This window comes from Siphateles boraxobius, unplaced genomic scaffold (assembly GCF_051911475.1).
Source record: "Siphateles boraxobius isolate OS27281-9 unplaced genomic scaffold, OSU_SipBor_1 139, whole genome shotgun sequence".
NCBI classification, from domain to species: Eukaryota; Metazoa; Chordata; class Actinopteri; order Cypriniformes; family Leuciscidae; genus Siphateles; species Siphateles boraxobius.
This window is the reverse complement of record NW_027508743.1, coordinates 663,674-675,000: the sequence shown is the minus strand read 5'-3', so window position 1 is coordinate 675,000 and position 11,327 is coordinate 663,674. Positions and strand designations below refer to the sequence as shown.

The following is an 11,327-nucleotide window of genomic DNA, read 5'->3' as shown; positions in this document are numbered from 1 at the left end:
TTATATCATGCAGTTCATCTGGTTGAAGATCGTAGTCATCACACGCTTATGGAGACGAGTTTGTTGAGGATCAATGCTGATGGCTGTCGTGTCGATGAGGCCTACACAGGGGAGAGTCTAGTTGACACAAGCTCTGCTGACACTTTAAGGATGGGTTGTAGTCGTGTCTAGGCTCAGGTCCTCCATCTGATCCGGATACGGCCTGGATCCGGCTGATTACATCATGCGTTGTAGTCGTGTCTAGGCTCAGGTCCTCCATCTGATCTGGATACGGCCTGGATCCGGCTGATTACATCATGCGTTGTAGTCGTGTCTAGGCTCAGGTCCTCCATCTGATCTGGATATGGCCTGGATCCGGCTGATTACATCATCCGTTTTGGTCGTGTCTAGGCGCAGGTCCACTATCTGATCTGGATACGGCTTGGGTCCGGCTGATTACAGTAAACAATAAACAGAAAGACTAAAATTAGCGTAGATGCCATTCTTTTTATGATGTAGCGAGTACATCAGGTGTTATACGAAGAGTTCCCGGTACCGGCTGACCTAATTTAAGCAGCATTATAATCGTTTAACTGATTTGAACTGATCGAATAATAGGAATGTATAGTGTTCTATTATGTATGCCAGGTTGAAGAGATGTGTTTTTAATCTAGATTTAAACTGAGGAAGTTTTTTGTCCAATAATTAGAATCTCTGTTTTTTCATAATTAAGTAGTAAGAAATTACTAGTCATCCAGTTTTTTATATCAGCTATGCATTCCGTTATTTTTGTGAATTGGTAAGTTTTGTTAGGGTGTGAAGAAACACGTGTGTGTGTGTGTGTGTGTGTGTGTGTTGTGTGTGTGTGTGTGTGTGTGTGTGTGTGTGTGTGTGTGTGTGTGTGTGTGTGTGTGTGTGTGTGTGTGTGTGTGTGTGTGTGTGTGTGTGTGTGTGTGTGTGTGTGTGTGTGTGTGTGCGCACTCAGACACGTTTTTTAAAAAAAAATTTCATTTATTAATTTTTTTTTTTTTTTTTTTTGTATGTCTCATATGTTTCTTTTTTGGATGCCCGAATTCTTTTTTTTTTTATCTGCAAAACAAATTTACCTTCGGGTATGAAATAAATATGCCTTAGTTACCTTATGTACATACTCTCTGAGGAAACTTTGCTTTTACATTCACCAGCTTAGCAGTGACAACCGATTAGTGGGGACATTTTACTGGTCCTCACTAGTTAAAATCACAGGGTTTCCCATACGTTCATTTATTTGTGGCGGCCCGCCACAATATCAACGCTGACCACCACACATTGATTTTCTTTTCTTTTTTTTTTACTAAGCCTATTTAAAATCGTATTTGATTGCAGAGCGTCGTAGCGCATTCGCGCAGCACTACCTCTCGCTCGTCCCTCTCTCTCTCTCTCACTCACTCACCCGGACCTCTCGCGCTCTCTCTCCCTCAAGCCTTGTTTATACTTTCGCCTGGCTCTGCGGCGCGAGCCTCTCTGCCTGCACGCACCTTCCCAAACGGACGAGGCGTTTATACTTGACGCGTTCGCCGTTGCACTATTCTTTGAAACGACAGGAGGTGACTCGGAGTAATTGCCCTCTAAACCATGAATCAGCGGTGAGAGGTATGGTACACAGGTGAATGTTTATTTTAGTACACTTCACCAAAACCACATTACAAAAGAATCGTGTAGTCTAGCAGTAAACCTCGAGATTATAAGGCTACTTGTTAGATTAGAACAAAATCAATGAATATGAGAACATACAACTAAATTAACAATAGCTACATATTTTCTAAATTCACTAAAAATTTTAATTTATTTTCGAGAATTTTTTTTTTAGAAAACATGAACCATAATTAAAAAGCCATATGTCTACTATTGTTGGCTCATTTTGTAAATTTAAGCAACTACTAGACCCACAAACTGGGTGCCGGTGTGATAAGATGTATGTGCTCGGCCAGATTCGGCTCCAAGTTGTGCATCTTCGGATGCGGTGCCGCGCGCGATTTCAAAAAGTGCCGTGCACACCGCCAGGCGAAATGGGGTCTTGCGCAATGACGACCGCAATGCATAATTTTTGCTTCGCGCTCGTGCGGATGCATCGAGTATAATAAACAAGGCTTCATTCACGCCATCCATGCATTCACGCGCTCTCTCTCACTTCCCCCATCCAGGAGAAATGTGTGTAATTAATTCATTTTAATCTCTACACAGCTTCAACACCATCCCGATCGTGAAGTTCCTGAGTCACCTGGTGTCGCACATCTTCCTGTTGGCCCTGTTCATCTTAACTATCGCGTACCCGCCCATGAGTCCGCTCTCCCAGGGAAGTCTGGTGCCCGGCTGGTCCGAGTATCTGCTGCTGATCTGGCTTTGTGGCATGCTAGTTTCTGAGCTGACTCTCCTAGGTGAGCGCACTGGATTAGCATGGATTCGTCTTCTTCTCCTGGGTTTCTCCGCCGCTGCTCTACTGTGTCACCTGTTAGCGGTCCTCAGCCAGCGATGGCCACCAGCTCACCTTCACTGCCTGTTCGCGCGAAACGTCCTGCTGGCCGTCGCGATGACGCTCGGCTTCATCCAGCTGCTGGAGTTCCTGACTTTCCATCACTTATTCGGGCCGTGGGCCATAATCATCCGAGATTTGATAAAGGATCTGTGTCGATTTGCCGTGATCCTCATGTTGTTCCACACCGCTTTCACGCTGAGTCTCACAGCGCTGTGTCAGCCGCTGTATCCACAAGATCAGAACAACAGCACCGTAAACGCCACGCAAGTGAGAGTCACGGGTCCTTTAAAAATGTCTGTGCTGCTCTTCTTCGCCTTGTTCGGTTTGACCGAACCGGACAAAATTCCCGACGTGGAGCGCTCGCCTCCCGCGACGGCCGTTTTGGCTAAAATGGTATTCGGCGTGTATCTGGTTGTGACGGTCATCGTGTTGATCAACCTCCTCATCGCTATGATGAGCGACACGTACCAGCGCATCCAGGCTCAATCCGACACGGAGTGGAAGTTTGGCCGCGCCGTTCTGATCCGCCATATGAGCCGCAAATCAGGAATACCTTCTCCGTTCAACCTGTTCATCAACCTCTTCTACTCCATCAAGCTTCTCTGCAGGCACGCAGGTATGATTCGCTTTTCATTCGTGATCGTTTGCATAAGTGCTGGGCGGTATGAGCAAAAAAGTATATCACGGTATTTTTCAAAATTATAGAGACAGAGCGCAACGCATCATAATCTGAAGACCGTCTCCATTGACTTTGCATTGCGAGAGGCTGCCTCCTTGTCATTTATGAAATATAACAAAAGACAGAAAAATGCCTAAAAGCTGCTGTGTGACAAGGTGAACAGCAAACAAGCTAAAAAACACAGAAATACATTTTTATAAGCTTCCGAACCGTAAAAGCCAGCTTTTAAGGAGACAAAAGTGGATACAGGCAATAAGACGTGAAGCATCAGCAGAAAGAGTGGGTAAATTGTGCGATCCTGATCTCAGGTGGTGAAATAAGCAGTCGACATGGTTAAAATAATGTTTTTTGTTTTTTTTTATGTCGCGTTCCAGTGGGCGTAGTTCTCAGAGTAACTTACTTCAAGAACTAGTTGAGCTCTGTCTCAATTGATTTATTTTTATGTCCTGAAACAAACTGTTGTTGGGGGTCGACAGCTTCTAAAAAATTATTTCTGGGTTATTTAGCTTGTTGTTGTTTTTTGTGCACCTTTTCACATGGCAGCTTTTAGACATTGTTCTGTTTTTTGTTATAAGACAAGGAGGCAGCCTCTCGCAATGCAAAGTCAATGGAGACGGTTGGATTGCCCCAGCCCCCCCTAAATACGCTCTGTCTCTATACCGGTTTCACAATATATTACAGTATATAATTTTTTCAAGCATGACTGGGTGTTAAAATTCTGAAAATTAATGAATGTTTGGTCGTTATGATTAGAACTGATGCTGGTTAAAAAAATGATGTCAGTGAAAGTGGAAAAAAATATAAATCTATAATATTTTTATGACAGTTTTTGGATACGGACATTTTTGTCCTCTATGTACCTATGTGTAACTTTTTTTAATTGATGCACAAGTTAAACACATTTTCTACTGATTGAGAGAGGAAATACTGCTGTAGATTGACTTAAGCCCCGTTCACACCGCCAGTGACACGCAACGACAAAGCGGCATGATCCCATTCATTTCAATGGAGCGCTGGCGACTTCCGGCGACACGAGCGACATCGACCGTTGGCGACAGAATGTGGGCGTGTCAAGCGACAAGAGACAAGCGACAAAAATTGAGAAATTTCAACTTTATGCAAATGAGAAGCGATTTTCGCGAGCGACAACCAATAGGAAAGAAGCCTTTTCAGTGGAGCTTACGTCACCGTCTCGAGTGCAGGCAAGACAGAAGAGTTCGAGGACGATTTCACTGTTTTATATGATTTGACTGTAACCACATATAGATAGAATAAAATGATGCATGGAAAAGAAACTGTCGACAGTCTCAGTGAGTTTAATTCATACATTTATAGTTCGAGTGGTGTAATTTTATGATTCAAGTTTAGTACTCCTGCAGTTCATTTTACAGTTTCCCCTGCATTGTGTTGACTATTAGGGACAAGAAAATTGATTATTTGTCAAATTCGAATGACGTTTTAGTTATTTATGACAGTATGAGTGAGTTTAATTTGTTGATTGATCGATCGTTAATCTGGTAAACTATTTAATCCACTGAACACTGCTGTGGTAATATAAAAACACTCTCCCAACAGCATATACTGTTTCTTTTGAGCCTAATTCCTAGTCAAATTAAAATTGTATAGTTGTATATATCACTTGTGATGGTATTTTGTATAGATATGGCCAGACGTGCAGTCTACCAATAACATTAGAGCGACAGCACTACGAACGCCCACAAGCGACTTCACAGTACAGAGCCGAGCGACATACAGCGACAAAGTCGCTGGCGGTGTGAACGGGGCTTTAGAATGCGCTATTTTACCGTCATGAGTGAATATTATAGAAATATTCCACACTAGTATTACAGTTTTTCTCAGTCGCTTTGTTGCATTTCTCAAATCATCCTTAATATTTGCAAAGAAGTATGTGCATTCTCAAAACAATTTGTACAAACAGCACCACACATTGGAAAACCTGCAAAAGCCTGCAACTTACTCAAAATCTTTAGTTCATCTCTCAAAAGTAAGTATTTATGTCAATGAACATATCAGTGCCATCAGAATGAAAAGTCCTTGTGTCATTGTTCACAAACAAGATAGTCAAAATGCTTAGTCATGTTGTCAATAAAACACTGTACTCTGTTAGTATTACCTGATGTAAACTATGGCAACAGTTTGGAGTTTCAGTTATTGAAATGTACAAAGCTGCGCTTCTTCTGTATGCCATTTATCCATTTCAAAAGTACAAATTTACACTACTGTACATGAGTTATTGATTGAAAGAGACTGGTTAGGATTCAGTTACACTTTTACTTTACACTTTTTTTTTTACAATATTATTGTGATATAGAAAATAAAAAGAAATATGGGCACAAAGGCGACAATACAACATTAGAAAGGCAAACACAGGAAAGACCCGTTAGGCAGAACTTTGCTTCTGCATGCAGAACTGTATATATGCTTGCCAATTGAAGGTTCATGAGATGCAACTTTGAGCTATTTTAGAGAACCGGTTTCTCATTGTTTGATCTACATTCTCAAGAAAGTCAAGATTCACCTGCACAATTCATGGCACATTTACAAAAAGTCTAATAGAAATGTGTAGAAGATATCCTTGACAGTTTATGACAGCTAGATCAACCATTTTGCATTTAATGACTTGTACGATGAACTAATGACTAGATGTTTTGAGGGGTAAGACTATTGTACAGAGAACATTTTGAGCAACATGGCATTAGCAACTGATAATGTAGGAAACAACAGACAATTGTACATAATCAATTGCATGAATGTACCAAAGCAATCGCAACTTGTTCAAAAGAATGATGATGTGCACATGTGATTAGATGATGTTGGACAAGTAGTTTTGAGAATTTCATTTCTGATCTGAGAAATGCACCAAAGCGACTGAGAAAAACTCAGATTTGCAAGGCCCCAGAAAATGATGGTGTTTACACAGAGGTGCCAGCAGGAGGCGCTATAGGAACGGCAGAAATACCGATTTCCAAACTAGCAGTTCTCATAAACACTGCTTTATCAGCAAAGACTTTAACATCGAAACTTTTCTAAAGACAGTCAGTTGATGGGGTGGTAATGGCGCAGTGGATAAGACACATGCCTTTGGTGTGAGAGACCCGGGTTTGAATCCACTGTGAGACACTAATGTGTCCCTGAGCAAGACACTTAACCCCTAGTTGCTCCAGAGGCGTGCGACCTCTGACATATATAGCAATTGTAAGTCGCTTTGGATAAAAGCGTCAGCTAAATGAATAAATGTAATGTAAATGTAAACGTGCAGTGCTCATGTTTATTCAACTATGTCAAAGCCTTTGGAAAATTGGTTTGTGATGGGCAGTGTTGATATTGTGAACCAATGTATGGGAAACGCTGTAATATAATTTGACAGCTATCAATTATAGTTTAACCTATCCATCATCACCGTCACGAATACAGCTGTTCCTCACCACAGTTCAAAGCCCTGCACGGGCCACAAATCTAGGCCTGAGCCCGGCCCTGGCCCAAGACGCTCAGACCCTAGCCCGACCCGTGTCCGACAGCTCATCAAAATTATCAGCCCGACCCGAGTCCGAGCCCGTTATTTTTTTATTTTTCTCATTACACAGCGAGAGCCTGCCCTATTTGCAGCCATAAAATAGGTCAGTTTTGTTAGTTATGTTTCTTTTCATTTATTTATTGTTAATTTAGACAAATGTTTGGAGCATTTTTTTTTAAATGACGACCAAGCAGCCGAGCCGACAGCGAGTAAAACAAGTTTGATCAATTTAGCTTCTCAAATCAATGCTAATACTTTACTTGGCTACAATAAAATCCATAGATATAAAACACTTAAAGCATATCGCACAGACAGTTAGTTTAATAAATGTTTATTTATTAAACCACATTGAGTAAAACAACATTTTTTTAAATAATGAGTCAGGCTCAGGCTGCTCGCAGCGCTCGCAAACGAAATGAGCAATAGCCTACAATCTAAACAAATTAAATTAAATAAATTAAAAACAAACTTGCAGGTTATCTTACCTCAAAAATGCACCACAGAACATGGCCATTCTTTTTTCCAGTAGTTTCCAACAGTTAAACGAAAATAAAGTCCAGTCAAACGAAAAACATTGTTTCCAACAGTTAAACGAAAACAAAGTCCAGTCAAACGAAAAACATAGTTTCCAACAGTTAAATGAAAATAAAGTCCAGTCAAACGAAAAACATAGTTTCCAACAGTTAAACGAAAACAAAGTCCAGTCAAACGAAAAACATAGTTTCCAACAGTTAAATGAAAATAAAGTCCAGTCAAACGAAAAACATAGTTTCCAACAGTTAAACGAAAATAAAGTCCAATCAAACAAAAAGTTAGAACAGTCTCTTACTGTTTTCTCTTAATAAGCTATTCTCAATTTCACATGAGGGAATCGCGCGCAGCTCGCGCTGACGAGAAGTGTGCGTGCGTGAGACTGTCATGTCAGTGTAATTATAAGTCCAATCAAACGAAAAACATCAGTAGCCTAGTTTCCAACAGTTAAACGAAAATAAAGTTCAATCAAACGAAAAACATCAGTAGTTTCCAACAGTTAAACGAAAATAAAGTCCAATCAAACGAAAAGTTAGAACAGTCGCGCAGCTCGCGCTGACGAGAAACCTTCTGTGTGCGTGCGTGAGACTGTCATCTCAGTCATATGTCAGTGTAATTATAAGATAGGTTAAAAACATGTTTTTTTATGTTTGTTTTTCTATCGTCGACGTCAACTTCTCGTGTTTTCTTTTAATTAATGCCTAAATATATAAAAAGGATAACCCAAAAAAGGCCCGAGGCCCGGCCCGCATGTGAAGTATAACGTGAAAATTGGCCCGAAGCCCGGCCCCAGGGGTGTAAATAAGTCGGGGCCCGTCGGGCTCGGGCTGAAATGCAGGGCTTTACCACAGTTGTTTTTCCGAACGTTAAGCGACATACACCGGTATTGCGGTATATAAAAAAATTCATATCATAACAAAAATAAACACCAGTATTCGGTATGAACCGGTATACCGCCCAGCATTAATTTGCATGTTTGTTTCTGCCACTGAATAAAAATAAAAAAAGGTCAATATTCTGTGTTCAGGGAAGATCTGCTGTGCGGAGGGTCGTGATGTGATGAACGAGGATGAAGATGCTGAAAGATTGTCTGACTCTCGTTCTCTAGATCCACTGGCCCAAGCGTCTGTCAGCTGGGTCAGAGGAAACAACAGAACGCAGATCCTCCCCGAGGGCAAGTGCATCTCATTTACCACGCAAAACTCACTTTCACTGGGAGTTTTCATTTATGTGGGCAATTTTAAACTAACCCAATCTCCTAGATGATGTTATTAATTGATTGTCATTCAGAAATTACATTGGACACGCTTCTCTGAGGGGGAAAATAGATCATCTGTTAAATATCAAACAGAAAGAGCCTATATAATTGCTATATCTTTGTATTGTTGTAAGAAAAAATATTCTTATATTATTATATTTTATTTAATTATTGAAGTTGTATTGCTTTATATTGTTTGTTGTTACTCTTACAGCTTAAAATAGCCTTTGCTGCATTAAATAAGTAAACAAATACATCAATTATTATATTATATGGTTTAAATAAAGAGTATATAGTTAAAGATGCTTTTCTGCAATTGTTTATTTTATCTAAAATGTTTGGAAACAGGGAATAGTACAACCCATGAAAAAAATGCATTGAAACTGCATCCACTTTTGAGTGAGTGAATGATCAAAAAATATTTATGTATTTAAAATGCACAGCATACTTCCGGTGAATGCACATGAATTACATTTTTATATTTAAAAATGCAAAGTTGCATGCATTAAATACATATATAAATATCTAAATACAGGTGAAACTCGAAAAATTAGAATATCATGCAAAAGTTATAATTTTGATGATTATGGCTTACAGCTTATGAAAACCCCAAATTCAAATTCTCAAAAAATTAGAATATTACATGAAATCAATAAAAACAAGGATTTTAGATACAGAAATGTCGGCCCTCTGAAAAGTATGATCATGCACATGTATATAGTTATATATACTAAATATATTAGTTTCACCTTTTAATCTGAATTACTGAAATACATGAAGTTTTGCATGAAATTCTAATTTATTATGTAATATCCCATTTCGAGCACATTGCCAGGTGTGGGTCTCACGCAGTCGTGTCTGTTACTGTGCAGGAGGTCAGATCACGGTGTCCAGCTGTGGAGGTCAGGTGCACGTGGAGGACGTTGTTGATTGGCCGTCGGTGGTGCAGCGGTTTTTATCCCAGCGCAGACAGAGAGAGAGAGAGATGAATGTGACGGATGAGTCTGCACTGCGTATATGAGCATCAGTTCATCACTTCAGCGAATCACGGCCTGTGCCTTTATCTGGAGTGGACGCCTCACTACTCACTAATGGAGGATGTCATTTACACTACTGGTCTAAAGTTTGGGGTCCGTATGATTTTTTATGTTTCTAAAAGGAGTCTCTTCTGCTCTCAAAGGCTGCATTTATTATAACACAAATACAGTAAAAACTGTGAAATATTATTAGTTTAAAATAGCTGTTCTCTATGTGAATATATAGTCAAATTTAAGTTATTCCTGTGATCAAAGCTGAATTTTCAGCATCATTACTCCAGTCTTCAGTGTCACATGATCCTTCAGAAATCAGTATAATATGATGATTTTATGCTCAAGAAACATTTATGATTATTATCAATGTTGAAAACAGTTCATAATTTTGTGGGAACCGTCATACATTTTATTTGACAGGATTCTTTGATGAATAGAAAGTTCAAAAGATCAGCATTTATTTGAAAGTAACATTTTAAATGTATTTACTGTCACTTTTGATCAATTTAACACTGAATAAAAGTATTGATTTCTGTCCAAAAAAAAAAAAAAAGTATCGACTGCAAACTTTTGACCGGTTAATGTTGATGATTAGAGTTGGTTATGATGTGCGTTCCTACTCGATGTCTCTGACTTCTGATCATAAATGTGTTTTATTGGCCGCTGCCAGAAAGATGACGTGAAACAGTTGCAATGATCGCATTTGTTTGGCAAGCTGTTCACTCGTCAATAAAAACATCTTTAGCATTTAAGCCACCGAAGTGCTTCTGCAAGTAAGAGGTTGGAAATCACTAAAGCACTGCCAGGAGAATGTTTAACAGTGATATTTCTGTGGCACTAATAATGAAACTAACAAACACAAAATATAATACTGTTAATGGAAAAATATCTTTATTTTTTGCTTTTTTTTACTACTTTTTTATTGTACAATTGTATTACTATACACGTAAATGACACATGTTAAATGCTCCAGTACATATAGCTGTGTAATCACATGGTCAGCTGCACCTTTATAGACATGAAACAAGTGTTTTCAGGGCTTTTTAACACTGTGTTCACATGTGTCAGTATTACCATAATTTCAGTTTCATGTTGACAATTATAACATTATGCTAAGAGCTGTTCTAAACTCTGATTTTTTTTCCATTCACTTCATCACTGACGTCATTGCAAAATGTTAAAGAACAGAAAGATGCACCTGATGCTATACCTGATATCTGAGCTTTAATATGCTTCAGATTCTCCAATCACTGTACGTCTGACATGATGATGTAAACTTAGCAGAAGTCATGCCGTTTTTATATTAAGTAGTGCTATTATGTTGTCACAGACTTGTCAACAGCCTTAAATTGTGTTTTTTAGTTCTGAACTTTGACTGTTCTGAAAACAGAAATAAAAAATAATGTGGACCAACATCTGAACAGTGTAATCTGTAAAGTCTTCAGAATGATCAAAACGTCACTGATAAACCTGTCGCACACAATCTCCTGCACTCCTTCTGTCTCTGACTGAGTTTATTAACCAGTAAAAGTCTTTCAGTAAGATTTTACAAGCGTCCTCCTTCAGCTCGAGTCTTTCTGGGTCAAATCTGCTCTGATTTTATCAAAGAAACACAAGAATAACTTAGATATTGTTAGTAATATTTCAACTGGACTGAAGCAGGTTTACTTGATTATCATCATCATTTATTATCAAAATCATGAGAATCAAAAATGATCATCAGGCTTTTGAGGAAGGTTTATTAGTTCATCTCTTAATCATCACTGTATTGCATTTCATTATGTTTTAAAACTACAGAG

General features: G+C 39.1%; 1 protein-coding gene across 1 annotated transcript in view; it reads left to right on the top strand.

The window, feature by feature from the left end:
• The window catches only part of trpn1 (transient receptor potential cation channel, subfamily N, member 1), a 55,051-nt gene extending 44,108 nt beyond the window's left edge, over nucleotides 1–10,943 (top strand). The window contains exons 28-30 of the mRNA XM_077230072.1: nucleotides 2,203–3,110; nucleotides 8,267–8,413; nucleotides 9,370–10,943. Of these exons, the coding sequence (XP_077086187.1) occupies nucleotides 2,203–3,110; nucleotides 8,267–8,413; nucleotides 9,370–9,518 (1,204 nt within the window). The 3' untranslated portion in view covers nucleotides 9,519–10,943. The remainder of the gene's footprint in view (nucleotides 1–2,202; nucleotides 3,111–8,266; nucleotides 8,414–9,369) is intronic.
• Nucleotides 10,944–11,327: the final 384 nt, after the last annotated feature.